Source organism: Lampris incognitus, chromosome 16, assembly GCF_029633865.1.
Source record: "Lampris incognitus isolate fLamInc1 chromosome 16, fLamInc1.hap2, whole genome shotgun sequence".
Lineage (NCBI taxonomy): Eukaryota > Metazoa > Chordata > Actinopteri > Lampriformes > Lampridae > Lampris > Lampris incognitus.
The window spans coordinates 12,539,252-12,556,680 of NC_079226.1; the positions used below are offsets into that span (position 1 = coordinate 12,539,252).

General features: G+C 44.8%; 1 protein-coding gene across 2 annotated transcripts in view; it reads right to left on the minus strand.

Annotated features, from left to right (window-relative positions):
* Positions 1–11,790: 11,790 nt before the first annotated feature.
* Positions 11,791–17,429, minus strand: part of wdr43 (WD repeat domain 43) — a 29,471-nt gene continuing 23,832 nt past the window's right edge. The window contains exons 17-18 of one of the 2 annotated variants that reach the window (XM_056295621.1): positions 13,109–13,167; positions 11,791–12,775 (exon numbers count right to left, since the gene is read on the minus strand). In XM_056295621.1, the coding sequence (XP_056151596.1) occupies positions 12,623–12,775; positions 13,109–13,167 (212 nt within the window). In that variant the 3' untranslated portion in view covers positions 11,791–12,622. The remainder of the gene's footprint in view (positions 12,776–13,108; positions 13,168–17,429) is intronic. The other variant, XR_008811713.1, reaches the window with a different exon arrangement.

The following is a 17,429-nucleotide window of genomic DNA, read 5'->3' on the forward strand; positions in this document are numbered from 1 at the left end:
GGGCTACTTTCCAGATTATTTCACCCTTTGATTGCTCAGATGTCCAGCATAACATGAGCATCATGTCAGAGTTTGTCGACTTCAGGCAAGCTCACATTGTCATACTAAAAGCTTTTTTTTGTTGCGCTACAGGAGTTGTTGTCAGCACACGCTGCTCTTTTCACTTTGCCCTAGAAAGATACCTACAAATAAATTTCTGAGGGGAAAAAAAAAAGAAGGCTGTATGAAACAGAAATTCTGGACCATCAAGAGTTTGATGCACTGTTAACTAAACATTAAATTATGCACATATAAATGCATTATTCAGCATTCCAACCTCTTGTGTTCATTCACACAATTATCATTAAAGCAGAACATTGACATATTATGTAATAGCTCATGAATGCCTAACTACCAACTGCAGTGCATCCTGGGGGCCACGGGCATCACAATCGCCAGGAAAGACATGTTTTTCTCTTCTCCATGCTAAGATTAATTAAGCACAAGATAAGCTTTGTTCTAAGGTGTACAGCTCTTCTGTCTTTGTTTGGCTCTAGCAGGGAGAAGGGATGTGATTGAAGAGAAGGGCCCATTTCTCCCCCCCCCCCCAAAAAAAAGCTACTAAGATTTCATACATGTATATATATGTGTGTTGTCTCATTTTGCCCTTTGCTGCCTGCAGATTCTGCCTAGCTACTGCCCAAGCTGACTGCAGTCTATCTTTAAATGTGGCTACATACTGCAGTGTGTCATTCTGAGGAGTTGACTGGAGCAACCTCTCCTTCATCATCTAGAGTGGTCCTCGGACCTCATGTCCGTAGACTAACTCAAATGGACTGAAACCTGTAGACTCATTAGTGGCATCCCTAATGGCGAATAACAGAAAAGGCAAAGCCATATCCCAGTCCTCAGGGTCTTGAGTGTCTGTTGGCACCGCTCTATTGCACCCTGGGACTATGGGTGATAGGCAGACGACATCACCTGTTTAATCCCTAACTGGTAGACAACTTCCTGAAACAGATGTGAAACTGGTGCCTCGATCATGCTGAATTTCCTTCGGCAGCCCTACCCGAGAGAAAAACTGTAACAGGGCTTCTACTACAGGTCTGGTTCTGATGCTGCGTAATGGCACTGCTTGAACTTCAGTATAAGCCTCAGACAGCTAGTGGGATCAAGGGGCTTTCTGGGACCTGCCACAAAGCAGGGTCCTGAGACAGCACTTTGTCTATAGTGCCAGGCGGGCTTGCTCAGTCTTTTGCTCCTTCTCTTTTAATTTAATCCGGAGCTTCTCTCTTTCTAGCACAGTTCTCTCCATTTCCACCTTCCTGTTCTCCTTTTCCCGCTTGAGCCTGGCTGGCTGCCTCTTCCTTCTCCGGCTCAGGTAGGTTCGGGCGATCCCCAATAAGCTGCAGAGTCTCACTCACTTTTGTTCTAGATCCCGTGACTATGTCATAACATTGGGCTACAGCTCCCAACTGTGCCTTCTTCAACCTGGAGAGCTCACCGCGGCTAGTGAGCCTACTGCAACATTCTTCCACATCAAAGGTGTCCATTTTGCAGAGCGTTTGAAATACACAAATGAGACCAACACATACACAGATTAGCTATATAGAAAATACTGCCAATTAACAACAGTGCCACAATGATTAATTGAAATACACTAGGCAAATATGGCGACCCTCTCTTTGAGGAATCACTCACAACATTGTCCACCACAGCACAGCGCAACAAACAGCTCCGGGCTCGGATGCTATTCCACGTGTCTACAGATTAACACCAAACAGTATACAGCTTATCTGGTGACACAATGTGTAGCTAGCTGCTAACAACAAGCCAAAAAGATAATGCCGTCTGTTGCAAACAACACCAACGCAACACAACAAGAGACGGAGCAAATTACACCGTATACTATAACGGTGCGAACCAGCCTCCACTAGGCGCGGTCACCCAAGCACGAGCCTGTGCCGAACCGCACCCCGAAAGCTAATTACACCACTCACTACTAAAATGTAAACGCCACACCAATTTCTCCACGTTAATACAGCCCCTCGTAGATCCGAGTGTTAGATCGAGTTATCGTCGCAGGTGGAAACCAGTTTCCTACTGCCAGGCCCACATAGGGTCAACCCCACCTGAACCCCGACGGCGCTTCTGCGCACGAGTAGCTAATTAACTGGTCGGCTAATAAGGCATGCTAATCACCTTAGCTTCCTTAGAGCCTGACAGCGGCTGTACCATAACGTGAAACGAATAGAGAGGATCCGAGCGCAGAGCGGATATGAAAACAGAGGCGGGTAAACTGGCAGCTATGCTTACCGTCACTGCAGCCGTGAACCGGTTCGGGACCCCCCCGCGAGGAGACGTCTCCTCGCGGGGGGGTCCGAAGAATGCAACCCCAGCTCCCGTGAGCGGCCAGTCCTGTTTCTTGTAGGTGGTTTTTTAGTGAAGAGAGAGGTGCGTAGAAAAACGCTGTTCCTTCCGCTGAGTGTGTGCCATACAGGTCCCTAACTTCGCCTGCCCGCCGGCGGTGACCAATTGTCAATCAGCCATTCCCGCCAAACGAATGACAATGACGTGACGTCACACTCAGGAAACTTGCTGCACTGGGATTTGTAGTTTTCCCCCCTTTTTTTAACTCTCCCAGGCGTCACACAGCATACAGCACATAATAATAAGCATAGCTATGGCATCTCATGTTTACAATCAGCTCTGCGCAAAAATAGAACGGAAGGGGAAAGAAAGACCCCAAAACATATCCGTGACATGACCACGAACTCGTTTTAAATCGCCTGGAAAACTATGTTGGCATTAAGGATACTGCTCTTGCCTCGTTCCAATCCTACCTATCTGACAGATCTTTCTGTTGTAATGGGAGAATTCTCCTCATCCCCTACCGCCCTCGCATGTGGTGTCCCCCAGGGGTCAATTCTTGGTCCATTATTATTTTCCATTTACATGCCTGGGTCAGATCATCCGTCATCACAATATTAATTTTCACTGTTATGCAGACGACACCCAGCTTTATGTCCTGCTTACTGGTGATGACACACACGATCTTTCTCGTGTTATGGCTTGTCTCTCCCATATTAAGTGCTTGATGTCACAAAACTTCCTCCGGTTCTACTACTACCACTTTTGGCTGCTCCCGCTACGGGTCGCCACAGCGGGTCATCCGTTTCCATTTCTTCCTGTCCTCTGCATCTTCCGCTGTCACCATAGCATGTCCTCTTTCACCACATCCATAAACCTCCTCTTTGGCCTTCCTCTTTTCCTCTTCCCTGGCAGCTCCATATTCAGCATCCTTCTCCCAATATACCCAGCCTCTCTCCTCCACACATGTCCAAACCATCTCAATCTTGCTTCTCTTGCGTTGTCTCCTAACCATCCAACCTGAGCTGTCCCTCTAATATACTCGTTCCTAATTCTGTCCTCCTCCGTCACTCCCAATGAAAATCTTAGCATCTTCAACTCTGCCACCTCCAGCTCCACCTCCTGTCTTTTCATCAGTGCCACTGTCTCCAAACCATATAACATAGCTGGTCTCACAACCATCTTGTAAACCTTCCCTTTAACTCTTGCTGGTACCCTTCTGTCGCAAATCACTCCTGACACTCTTCTCCACCCACTCCATCCTGCCTATGTTACCGGCTCCAGACCTAGGGGATATCCGGAGCGGCAGCAAATGATACACAGGCTAAATAGCACTGTGGATCTGTGAATCAAAAAGAGAGGCACGATGAAAATACGTTGTCACTCAAGTTCGCGCCAGTTTATTTCCGGTCTCAACAGTTAAATAAATTCTCCACATTGTACCATATTCATCAAAAGTAAAATAAATACAAAATAAAAAGTGTAACAATTTGTAAAATCAATTTGGTTTTTCTCATCACTCAAACATCAACATAGGCTACTGTCAAAATAGCAATTTCACAACAACAGAAATAATCAGCCTATTACCGCATCTGAATCATTTATCTAGTATGTCCACCTGCACAACTCTTTTATCCCATACACAAGCTTCAATACACTATGTGGGGTCTCACGCATGCGCACACTTCCTAAGACGCAGTACCAGCAACAGGCATGAAATGGCGACAACTGAACAATTATCTGAACAAGTTACCACAGAGTAGCTCCTCGTAAAATAGTAACATTAACACTTTTCTTACAACATAAACCCACATCTCCATGTATCACCAAAACATTACTATGAGATGTTTACAATCTACTATGACAGGATACCACTTTATTGAGCTAGCCTAGACTACTAGCTAGCAAGGCGTCTGTTACCCTCAGCAAGTCGAGACAAGTATCAACCCAAAACATAACATTCTTATCACATTTGCACTAAAACACTACGGAATACTGTCTTGACTATATCGTTTGTCTAAGACTAAATTGGGGAGTTTATAATATCTTTTTGCAGTACCTGTGAATCAAAAGGAGAGGCACGATGAAAATACGTTGTCGCTCAAGTTCGCGCCAGTTTATTTCCGGTCTGGCTTAAGGAAGTTTTGCTCTTTCGTACTGATCCCCAGAAGTGCTGCAGCGCCACCTACTGACTTGGTGGTGTGAACCCACATTGTATTTAATCCAAAAAATAGGGGGGGGGGTTATTCTAAACTTTTAATGAAGGCAATTTCTCAATCCCTTACACTTGCACTCTCTTCTTCACCTCTTTTCTGCACTCATCGTTACTTTGGACAATGCTTCCTCTGGCTCAGTGAGTCCAAACCGGAGGTCCTTTTATTCAGCCCCCCTAACCTGACTGGCGACCTGGAAAAGAGTCGAAGAACCTGTCCTCCAATGTTTAGCACTCTGCCCGCAATTTGGGTGTCTTTTTGACTCCAATGTCCGTTTTGACACAGAAATCACTAAGGTAGTACAATCTATCCATCCATGCATCCATCCATCCATCCATTATCCGAACCGCTTATCCTGCTCTCAGGGTCACGAGGATGCTGGAGTCTATCCCAGCAGTCATTGCTTTCTCCAAATTAGGAACACGGCAAAAGTTAGAATTTTTCTATCTCAAACGGACCTTGAAAAGTCATCCATGCACTCATCTCATCACATCTGGATTATCGTAACTCTCTGTATTCAGGGCTCCGTCAAAAGTCCATCTCCCGCCTCCAGCTCATCCAAAACCCAGCTGCCACCTGCCAGACTGTTAATAAATTCCAAGAGACATGAACACGTCACTGGCGGCGGCGGCTGCTGCCGCTTCTTCTTTTTCTTCTTCTGCTTCTTCTTCTTCTTCTTTTTCTTCTTCTGTCTTCTTTTTCTTCTTCTGCTTTCTTTCTTCCTTTCTTCCTTCCTGCCTTCTTTCTTCTTCCTCTATCTTGTGCGGATTGTTGTTTTCAGCGGTACCCTGTGAGGGCACAGCGCCAATGGCGGCCATTGTGAACCCGGGCCTCAGCCAATCCCGTATGGAGCCTCGACTGATCCGGTGTGGTCTTGTCCATCCGTATAATGATTTGACAAAATTTTACGTCGGATGCTCTTCCTGACGCAACCACTGAGCCCATGGACGGGGGCACAGGTAAAGCGCTGGATGCCACCCCAGTATTCATGGACTTGCGCCCATGCCTGTCGAGATGCTTTTAAACTTTTACTAATTACTTTTGAAGCCCTAGATGGCCTACATATATCACTGATTTACTCACACCCCCTGGGCCTGGTCGCCGCTTGCGCTCCTCGGGCAGCTCCTCTTGAACTGCTCCCTCGACCGGCCTCGTTACTAAAGGCGTTTCCCGTAAGAGCCCCGCAGCTCTGGAACTCCCTACCTGAGCAAACTGGGCTAGCAAACTCACTGCCTTCTTTTAAATCACTTCTTAAAACTTACTTCTAACAGGAAGGCTTTTTATTTTTGTAGTAAAGCCATTGTTGCCCAATTTTTATTTATTTTTTATATTGTTTATGTCTTATGATTTTATAATTCCGTCCCTCCATTATCTGAACCGCTTATCCCAGGGGTCCCCAATAGGCGGCCCGCGGGCCACATCCGGCCCGGGACGGGTTGATTTATGGTCCGCGAGAATTTTTGGAGAAATGCCAGAAGGAAGAATTTTTTTTATTTCCCTACCAAAAAAAATAATAAAATAATTAATTTCTTAGTAAAAGTAAGACTAGTAATATATCGAAAAATAGATGAAAAATCTCTGTTTAAATTATAATACCTGCAACGTATCGACACTTAAACAAAATAACGAACAACATGCTGCTGGAGGTTGAGTGGCCCGTGGTTTTAAAAGTGGCCCTAAAAGTGGCCCGCTATGAAAAGTAATTGGGGACCCCTGGCTTATCCCGCTCTCAGGGTCGCGGGGGTGCTGGAGTGTGGCGACAGAATAGTGCCAAAAAGCGCTCGCGCGATAAACCATGCATTCGGGCGTGTTACATTATGTCACACGCGTAGATATTAACTGCGCGCGCGCGCAAATTATCTCTGTGCGCGCGCACTCCGAGGAAACTGCTGTGAAATGATACAATACGCCCGAATGCCTGGTTTATCGCTCGAGCGCTTTTTGGCACTATTCTGTCGCCATACTGGAGCCTCTCCCAGCAGTCACTGGGCCGCAGGCGGGGAGACACGCCGGACAGACCGCCAGGCCATTCTGCATTATTGTAATTGTTTTTATCATAATCCTTGTTTTATGAACGAACGAATGATGTATTTTGCACATGGACATAAGCAGGCTATACAGATAAACTATTGCCAATAATCTGAGGTGATCAACAAATCCACGCGCCACACTCAGTGAACAAATCTCCGTATACGTCAGATTACTTGTTACATGTTGGAAAGGGAGTAGGAGGAAGTGTACACTTGTTTTTTTTTCCCTACCCTTTCTCACCTACTCTTAAATTAATTCAGCTACTATACCTTTCAAACTCAGCTCCCACTGTGCTGTATTGTTCAGATTCAATGCAAGTTGTGCTGCACAATGCACAGTCACCTGCTGTGAACAGCAAGAGAAAAAATGAGAGAAAACCCACATCAAAACACGAGAGAAGGAGACGAAAAGAAACACATCCCAATGTCACGTACCAAGAATAAACAGACCTCAATGCCAATGTAACCGGTTATTTCCTTGCCCGGTGCGGGATTTGATACGAGGTGCACTGCACCACAAGGCGACATCACTAACCGCTCGGCTAAAGGGTCAGGACCCGTTAGCTAGGGGCTAACGTGTCTTATTAGTAGTTTACAGTCGTCACCCTCCCCGGAAGTGCGCCCTCGCGCTTTGTTATTCCCGCGCTCCGAAGAGACGTCTGAGGATCTGTACACTTCCGAATCCCACCGCTGCCACCAATGTAACCGGTTCTGGTCTTGCCCGGTGCGGGATTCGATACGGGGTGTACTGCACCACAAGGCGACGTCGCTAACCGCTCGGCTAAAGGGTCAGACCCGTTAGCTAGGGGCTAACGGGTCTTATTAGTAGTTTACACTATGTACAACCTAAACATCCACTCAGCCTTAGAAAGAAAAGAAAAGTAGTAAGAAAGGTTTAGCGATAAATAAAACTTAAACAGTTAACACAACTCTTCCTCGTCCCTGTATCTCTTGATAACCAGTCCTCTGTCCTTCTTCTTGAGCTGTGTAATGTTTGCACTTTATCTGCTCTTAATCGACTCCTGTATTTTCACAATGTATGTCTGGTGTGTGTCTGTGTGGGAGTCTATAAACGGCCAAACTAAAGCACCTGGGGCCTTGATTCTTTTTGGAGGTTATTGGGGACGATCAGGGGCACCTATAAACAATAGCAGAACATTAAAAATGCATAATATGCGGAATATGCATAAAATATGTGGAATATGCATAAAATATGCGGAATTAATTTGGTCATTCTAGAATGTTCTGGAGGCATAAACAATGCTTCAACAAGAAATTTCCATGTTCCTAACCCCCTTCATGGCAAATTCAGGCCCATTTAAACTACTCATATATTTTCGTAATGTGTGTGTGTGTGTGTGTGTGTATGTGTGTGTATGTGTGTGTGTGTGTGTGTGTATGTGTGTGTGTGTGTGTGTGTTAGTGTAGATAGCGGGACCGAAAACTAAAGCACTTATGATCCTAATTCTTTTTGGAGGTGGTAGGTATTGTCTCAGAGAGTAAGGGGAAATCTCAAAAAATTAAAATTATGCATAAATATGCAAAATATGCATTTTTCTAAAAATGGCTAAAAACCACTTTTCTCGGCATTTCATATGATTCTGAGCATCTTTGATTTTTTCACCTATATAAAAAAAATGTTCTGGGACTTAAAAATGTTTTGGCATTATGCAAAATATCAATTTGTGCAAAAATGCACTTATGATCCTAATTTTTTTTAGAGGTGGTAGGCATTGTTCCAGAGAGGACCAGAAAAATAGCAGAAAATTAAAATAACTAATAATTATGCATAATTACGCAAAATATGCATTTTCTAAAAATGGCTAAAAACCACTTTTCTCGGCACTTCAGATGATTCTGAGCATTTGGGGGGAGGGAGTTGGAGTGGGGGAGGGGGGTTTAGGGGCAGGGGGAAAGCGGTTAGCTGGCAGGATGAAGACGAGGGAGATTTAGACGGGTGGATAACCAAACCGCTACATTGTAGCGGGGTTTCTTCTAGTTCGCTTCATATACTTATGCTCGTGTGACTTCATCCTGACCGTGTTTTACCTTGTTCTGTGGGGCGGATCTGGCATTATGCCCTGTATTTTTACTGTATTTTGTCGTTTTATTTTGAGTATGTACGTTATAGTAACCTGTTTGTAAGGCACCTTGTAACGTTGTTCAGAAAGGTGTGATATAAATAAAGTTTATTATTATACAATGCTGTGATTGCAACCATTTCCCTATCCCCTGTGAATAGTACTCATTACCATTGTAAAACCAGTTAGTTTTCATGGTAATTTTGCATATTGTAGCTAATTAAGGGAGCATCCCGGGACCGCCACAGCCGGGACGCGAACCCGTGTCTCCCACACCGCGTGACAACGTTAACCAGTCGACTAAGGGGTCCGACTCGTTCACCAAGGGCCAACGTGTCTTCTTATCCATGCACGTTTTAATATAAAATCGATGGTTGGTTCCGATCGTTATGCCACTGTATTGTTTATAAGGGGGGGGGGACCTGCAGCCATTTGAGACTGAACAGGTCACTTAGATGAGAGATGGAACGTTTCTCTCCATAAACTCTGTGTCCGGGCGAACTGATTCGCCTTCCTGGGCTCTAGGAGGAAAGGGGTCCAGATATCCAGTTGTGTGTTTGGCTGGGTACAGACCTCCGAATCCGTCCACTCCACCGACTTGATTGAGTCTTCTGGTCTGGCATCATGACTCGCGGTTGAAAAAGCGATTATCCAATCAGCGCTGCATAGGGACGAACAATTAGCCAATCAGCGCCACAGGCTCGCCAAAACCTTGCTCCGCCCTCCAGATACGTAGTTAACGTTATGGATACGATTTGGATTGTGATATTAAAAATAAGATAACGGCATAATAAGATAACAACTCATACGTGGCAGGGTACAATGCACTGTGTTCTGACACCTGTCTATCATAGTCAGGACTTTTTCAGCAATTTGAGCTACAGCAGCACTTCTGTGGGTTGTAACGAGATGATGTTCACGTCACCTGTCAGTGCTTTCAATGTTTTGTATATCGAGAAGTCAAGAATAACATCAGAATTTCAAACAAAGTGAACATTTTGAGAAAATAATGGAAAAGTCACGTCTCCAGTGGAGCGCCAACAGCCAAACATCTTTTACGTGGCCCAGGAAGAAACAGCTAAGGAAAGCTAGAGTCACGACTCCATCAGCCTTTTCTCATTACGGAGATTTTGGACTGAATCGTCGTTCCGAGTCTTCTTCTCGGCCCGTCATGCAGGACCGGAACCTGAGAAGAGTGCGAAGCATGGCATCGTTGGTATGGTTAGCACAATGCGCATGCGTTAGACGCTTCCGGTTGCATTGTGGCTATTGAGATGAATAAATGTTAGTTAGAATTCTCACACTGAAAATGGAGTAAGATGAATATACTCACACCTGATTGTCATCCCATTGATTGAAAACACCTGACTCTAGTTTCCCCTTCAAATTAACTGCTAATCCTAGAGGTTCACATACTTTTGCCTCTCACAGATATGTAATATTGGATCATTTTCCTCAATAAGTAAATGACCAAGTATAATGTTTTTGTCTCGTTTTGTTTTAATTGGGTTGTCTTTATCTACTTTTAGGACTTGTGTGAAAATCTGATGATGTTTTAGGTCATATTTATGCAGAAATATAGAAAATTCTAAAGGGTTGACAAACTTTCAAGCACCACTGTAAACAGACTTGCTGTACCCCTGGCAGCAGCAGTGTAGTACCTGCAGCTGGTGGACGAGCCAAACCGTCTGGCCAATGGTAGCTTCAGGACAGGAGCCATGCTGGAAAGTCTAGTATCTGGTCTCCTGTACCACAGGCAGAAGGCAATGGTAAACCACTATCTATTTATTACCAAAAACCCAGAATATGCTTAACAACACGTTGTTGAGCACGTTCCCTTGGTGGCCAACATCATAGCTGAGGATGCTGAAAGAAGAAGATATATCAAATAGGGAGTGATTTTGGGCCGTGCCGGAACATAAATAAGGCCTCACCAATTCCCATTAGCCTGTTGGAGCAGTTTGGGAGTTTTGTTTGTATTAAGTCATCTTCACCTTTTTCTCCATTTGCACCTGCACTAATAATTGACAGACAGCTAAGGGTTGTATGAGAACTCACAAAAAGCACAACACATTGTCGCCTATAAAGCAAAGGCTTGACTTTGGTGAATGTTCACGTACTCAAAACTGAACCACTCTTAAAAAAAAGTTTCCTTGTGGAATAAGTGTTCACTTACATAGATTTTGTGAGTGGTAAATTTCAGTATAAAGCTTTGTTTCAACAAAAGAACGGTCCAGGATGAAATCTTAACATTTGTGTCAATAACCTTTAAGCATCTTTGTAATAAAAATGTGTATTAAACATTGCACCCCTACTGCTCTGCCATAAGAGTTAAGTCCCAAATGCCTATGCGTCCCCCGTTACGGCCACATACACGTCACATATGCAAAAAGGTATGTTACTGATCAAAGTATGATCCCCACAGTCCCCTCCCCCCCTACTCCCACTGACCCAGTTCTGAGGGCTTTCAAAAAGAGAAAATGGCAGGGCACATTGATCCTCGGCAGGAGCTTTACTCTTTCAACTGTTCACATGCACACTTCCAGTCGTTTGCTTATAAACCGGCGTTGAGCTGGGGTGTCATCTTCACAGGCACGCTGAACTGGAATGAGATGAACACCGACACCGGTCGGCCTCGGTGCAATTTTCACCACAGCCCAATTACATCCCTCAGCTACAGCCCAGCTGGCTTCAAAACCCTTCTACATTTCAACAGGTTTATATCCAAGAGCATCCAAGGACCACACACGTGATAAAATTGCCTTCTACCATTTTTTTTTTGTGTTAATCAATTAAGGTTTATCAAAAGAAATCTCATTTAAGAGCACTGGGTAATCAGCCCTTAAGGGCTGGCCACACAGCTTGATTAATTTAGCTCCAAAAAGTCGTGCTCCTCTTCACATCTCTTATATCAGACAAAGTCATTCTGAAAACCCATTTATTCTCCTATTTAAACCAAGTTCAAATTTTCAACCCAAATTACCCCTATGAGTGACTATGGGTTGACAGCACTGGAAATGAGGGCACGCCCCCCAAAAATAAATGCACAGAGAACAGCCATAAAACAGAAGGGATGGAACAAGTGCTGAGATTTAGAAAAAAAAAAATTAATACAGATTTTACAGGAGTTCTTTTAATCCCATGAATGTATGGGTTTAGCTGTAGGCTCATACAAACTGCCGTTATACATACAGTATTTCTTTGGATGAGGTCTACAGCCACATCTAGAAAGCCCATGACCTGATCCCAGCAACTTTTCTGTACAAATGAAAAAAGCAGGTGCGCTGCGTCCCAATTCTAGACCTTGATGGAAGTCGGCACATGTGCACTCCTATGAAACACCACATTTGTTTCAGGCAGCGTACATGGCAGCCGAGTTTGGATACACCAAACATTGGCATGTGCTGTAAAATCATATTAGCTGGACATACAACATACTATAATATACAGCGGGACTTTTGTTTAGTACCACTAATGTGATGAAATGATTATTGAAATTGGAAAGCAGACCGCAATCTAGGCAAACTGGAACGAGCCTTTCAAAAGTGATCACATTTTTCAGTCATTTTCATTAAAATCCACAGGAGTGCACAAGTGCAGCTCAGAGGCACAGGGTTGCAGAATTGGGATAGAGGCAAATGGAGAAACTTGGGAGAACCTACATGAATTCATGTCAAAATAGTAAGACCTCCCACTACAAACACACAGGATGCAGTGATCGCCACTTGGTTTGGAGGAATACATATGACATCCCCTGCCTAGTGGCCGAACCGTATCCTGGCATGATAGAGGCGACATCCTTCAAGTCCCAATGTCGTCTGTCCCTTGTTTGTGATTTTCGAATAACCATTCTTTGTTCCGTCAATAAAATCAAAAGCGTGAAAATAAAAGTATATATAAATCTTTTGGATCCATTTCTTTTTCCAATTTGCGTAACTGGTGTTTCCTCTCATTCCTCTTCGCTCTCATTCTCATGCTCCATGTCTTCTTCGCCATTAGCTTTGGATTCTGTTCTTTCATCTTCATCCTCTTCTTCCTCACTCACTTGCCCTTCCTGATCCTCATCCATCTTTTCCTCTGTTTCCTCTTCCTCTTCCCAATGCTGCAGAGACAGGAGGGAAAAAAATAGTCATTAGGTAATACGACAGCCCTGGTCCCGTGACAACGCAGAACCAAGAAATTCTGATAGTCCATTTGCAAAGCTCAGCGTTTTCGGCTTTTATCTTTCAAAACCATCCAGCATGCCGAATTTCGCCACAAGAGGGCACCGTTACATAACCTCACACGAACAACTTTTGGATCCGTGGAAACATAAAATCCGGGTGAAAATCGGTTGAAAAATCTGGGTGTTTTTCGGTGAAAATCAGTAAAAACCGAAAATGCTGAGCCTTGTCCATTTGTGACATGCCCGCCCGTTTGGTTTGTCAAGACTTACATCAGAGTTGTCATCGGGAAGAAGACCTTCGTCGCCTGAGGCCTCATCTTCATCAGATTCTGTTAAAGGCAAAGAGGAAAAAACAATGGTTTAGAAATGTTCCAGAGGAAAAGGGCGGGGGGGGGGGCATCCTGCAGACACTGCAGAGTGCCGTCATCTGTGTGTTTGAATTCCACAGCAAAGACACTGAGGTTTATTTGCATTTGAACACCATAGCGGGGCCATTTGGTTATGACAACACAAAACCGAGTCTGTGGTCCAGCAGAGAGAAATGTCAATGTGATTTGCTGAGGGCATTGACCCTCATAGGTCAGTGAAACAGCAACTCCTGCGGGCACGGCGTGCCTGGGGCAGTGACGCAACTGCAGGCCATCGATTGAAATATTATTCATCTATATGCCAACTGTAAACACCCTCCTACAGAAAAGGAGAATGAAGTCACAAGGAAGGTTATTACCAAAAGCATATACTGTGAATTGTAAAAAAAAAAATAATGTTTTTACATTTCTGTTTATGACTGCTTATGTTTATGACAGTGACTGCTGGGACAGGCTCCAGCATCCCCGTGACCCTGAGTAAGGATAAGCATTTTGGATGATAAATAATGAATGAATGAACGAATTTCTGTTTACTGGGTCCCCCCCCCCCCCCCCCGTGTTACCTTCGGTTTGATTTGGCATCCCGACAGACACAACTGGACGTGTCTGCGGGTGGGAAGCTGGATGTGGGTTGCTGCACTAGCACTCCTGGTCGCTGCACTAGCACCTCCTGTGGTCAGGGGGGAAGGGAACAAGAGGGAATAGCGTGATCCTCCCATGTGCTATGTCCCCCTGGGGAAACTCCTCACTGTCAGGTGAAAAGAAGCAGCTGGTGACTTCACATGTATTGGAAGTCTGCAGCCCTCCCCGGATCGGCAGAGGGGGTGGAGCAGTGACCGGGACAGCTTGGAAGAGTGGGGTAATTGGACAGGTACAATTGGGCAGAAAAGGCGGGGGGGGGGCACTACTGGGCCTCTTTTCTCCCCAGTTGTATCCGGCCAGTTACCCCACTATTCCGAGCCGTCCTGGTTGCAGCTCCACCCCCTCTGCCGATCCAGGGAGGGCTGCAGACTACCACATGCCTCCTCCAATACATGTGGAGTCGCCAGCTGCTTCTTTTCACCTGACAGTGGGGAGTTTCGCCAGAGGGACATAGTGCGTGAGAGGATCACGCTAATCCCCCCAGTTCCCCCTCTCCTCCGAACAGGTGCCTCAACTGACCAGAGGAGGCGCTAGTGCAGTGACCAGGACACATACCCACATCCAGCTTCCCACCCGCAGACACGGCCAATTGTGCCTGTAGGGATGCCCAAGCAAGCCGGAGGCAACACCGGGATTTAATCCGGCGATCCCCGTGTTGGTAGGCAACGGAATAGACCGCCACGCCACCTGGACGCATCTGTTTGCTGGGCTTTTTCCCCCAGAGAGTTACATATCTTATGTACATATATTTTGTACATTTAGTGCGAGGAAAAAAAAACGGAAGGTCACGGATATCCCTGTAGATAACACCATGTTATCAATTACCAGTCATGGATTTATCTTATTGAAACACTCTTCCAAAGGTTGCCATATCAAAGAGAACATTCACCTTTCCACATATTCAACTCACCTGACAGTGAGGAGTTTCACAAATAAAACTTTCACTGAGTGAAAGTTTTATTTTTAATAACTAGGCGTTTCATCACAGCCACAAAACACATCATATTATATTGGTCATTTGACAGCTCCATCATAACTGTTTTCACTCCAAACACCATCGGAACTGCGTCTGGTTTGAGTTGCTTCTGTAAAAAGTTGGACAGCGTGTGGAATATGCTAATTCAATAATTAACAATGCTCGAGCAATTCCAAAACGTGTGCTAATGAAGCCAGTGCTTGCCCCCATCAATCACAGGATGGATTTACTGTAGGAAACATCTCGGAGAGTCTCCGTTTTGACAGATTCAGTCAATGTAATATTTTGAACTGCGTCAATCCATGTCTGGTGCACACAGAAGAGGAACGGACATGTTTTTGGGCCTTTCTCCTCAGATCTTTTCCATGATTTCCACTCCCACGTCCTCCTGGCAGGCCTCTCTCAGATGGCTCCATGTGGCTGTACAGTATATTTGCGCCTGTGTGTCATGAATTTTAGATACAGCTCCCTTAGCTGAAGGTTTGGACATGAACACTGAATCCATTATGGAACCAGTTGGTTCGTTGGGAAAGGATGGAAATGGTCTTTTTACAAAACTAAAAACTTGCAGGTATCTGAAAAAAATCTGTGTTCGGTGTATTAAAAATTTTTTTTCTGTAACTGATGGAATGTGGGAAAAAAGCTTGCCCATGAATAAGTCTCGTATATAATGTATGCCTTTGAGGTACCGCTGATGAAATGTCGACTCAGAGGGATGGAATGAATATATGATTGTCTATCAGTGGAGTTGCCACTGAGCACTTCTGTCAGCCAGTGTCTCCATACCTGGGACCAAATTTTTATTGAATGAGAAACCCCTGGATTCTTTAATTTTAAGTTAGAAACGGGTAGAGCTGAATAAATCATCAGAGGACAGTAAAGTCGACTAGTCTGTGCAACTACTCCTCGTCGCTTATTGATTAATTTGCTACAAGAAATTATCTGCCCTTGAACATAGGCCTTTAGTGCCTCCAGTAGTGTGGCTCTCGTGACATCTGGAGTGTCATTGGCCGATGAATACAAATCTATGTGGCTTTTTAATTCTTAAGTAGTAAATTGTTATCAAATTGCCATGTCCTTGAAGTATACTTATGTCCAAGTGCCAATTGAAGGGTTAGCGGGCTATCATCAGACAATACTATTGGTTCATATTCAGTGTTATTAACGGCAAAAATTTACCATCTAAGAAAAAAAAAAATCTATCCTGGAATAAGACTGATTAACCGGTAAGAAATAAGAATACTGTCGTGTGCTTGGACACAAGGTTCTCCATGGATCTACTACTCCTATACTATACTTACTGTAGTATTAAGAAATTATGAATAATTTTCGCTGATTTGGACAAAGTCGTAGGTCTATTTGATGACCTATTAAGATCTGGATCCAGCACCAAATTAAAGTCTCCACCTATTATGAATTGTAGGAGTCCATATTAGGTAATGCAGTGAGAAAAGATGAGTGTAACTGGGTGACTGTAGGGTTCCCTGTCACTTATGACACATCTCCCATGAGGATCATTTTTTCCCCTTCCTCCTTTTTCTCCCCAATTGTATTTGGCCAATTACCCCACTCTTCTGAGCCGTCCCGGTCGCTGCTCCACCCTTCCCCCCTCTGTCAATTCGGGGAGGGCTGTAGACCACCATGTTTCCTCCGATACATGCGGAGTCGCCAGCCGCTTCCTTTCCCCTGATAGTGAGGAGTTTCGCCAGGGGGATGTAGCACATGGGAGGATCACGCTATTCCCCCCCCCCCCAGTTCTCCCTCCTTCCTGAACAGGCGCCCTGACCGACCAGAGGAGGCGCTAGTGCAGCGACCAGGACACATACCCACATCCGGCTTCCCACCCGCAGACACGGCCAATTCTGTCTATAGGGACGCCTGACTAAGCCGGAGGTAACGCGGGGATTCGAACCAGCGATCCCCGTGTTGGTAGGCAATGGAATAGACCGCTACAGCACCTGGACGCCCCTCTCCCATGAGGATCTGACAACTATTAATCAATAGTTCTTTGCTTCTACTTTTAAGGTTAAATGTAGAATGAAACATGTCCTATCCATTTGCAACGTTATCTGTTATAATCTTGGTTTTTCAAATGCGTGCCTGTTGCCAGCCTTTTGAGATGAGCCAAAACCCTGCCTTGCTTCACCACTCCGTTTGGTCCTTTACAATTCCATGAGACAAACTGAACCAGATTCTGTGGCTTCGTTTTGACAGATTGGGTGTTCTCACTAGCCATTATTACATGACATGGTAATCAAATCCAGAATGCAGCATGCCTCAAATGAAATCCATCCATACAAAAAACAAACCTGTACTCAAGACCGGCCCCCTTAGAGCTACACCCGAACCCCTCTGTCTCCACCCAAATTTACTTGTAGAACGAATGGAAAAAGAACTCTGCAAAAACCTTTGTCGTCCAACATTAACTTTGAGATGTAAATGGATGCTTGACTCACCACTGAGCTCCTGTGTACAGATAACTTGCTGCTTCGACTACTACTACTACTACTAACTACTACTACTAGTACTACTTTCAGCTGCTCCCGTTAGGGGTCGCCACAGCGGATCATCCGTTTCCATTTCCTCCTGTCCTCTGCATCTTACT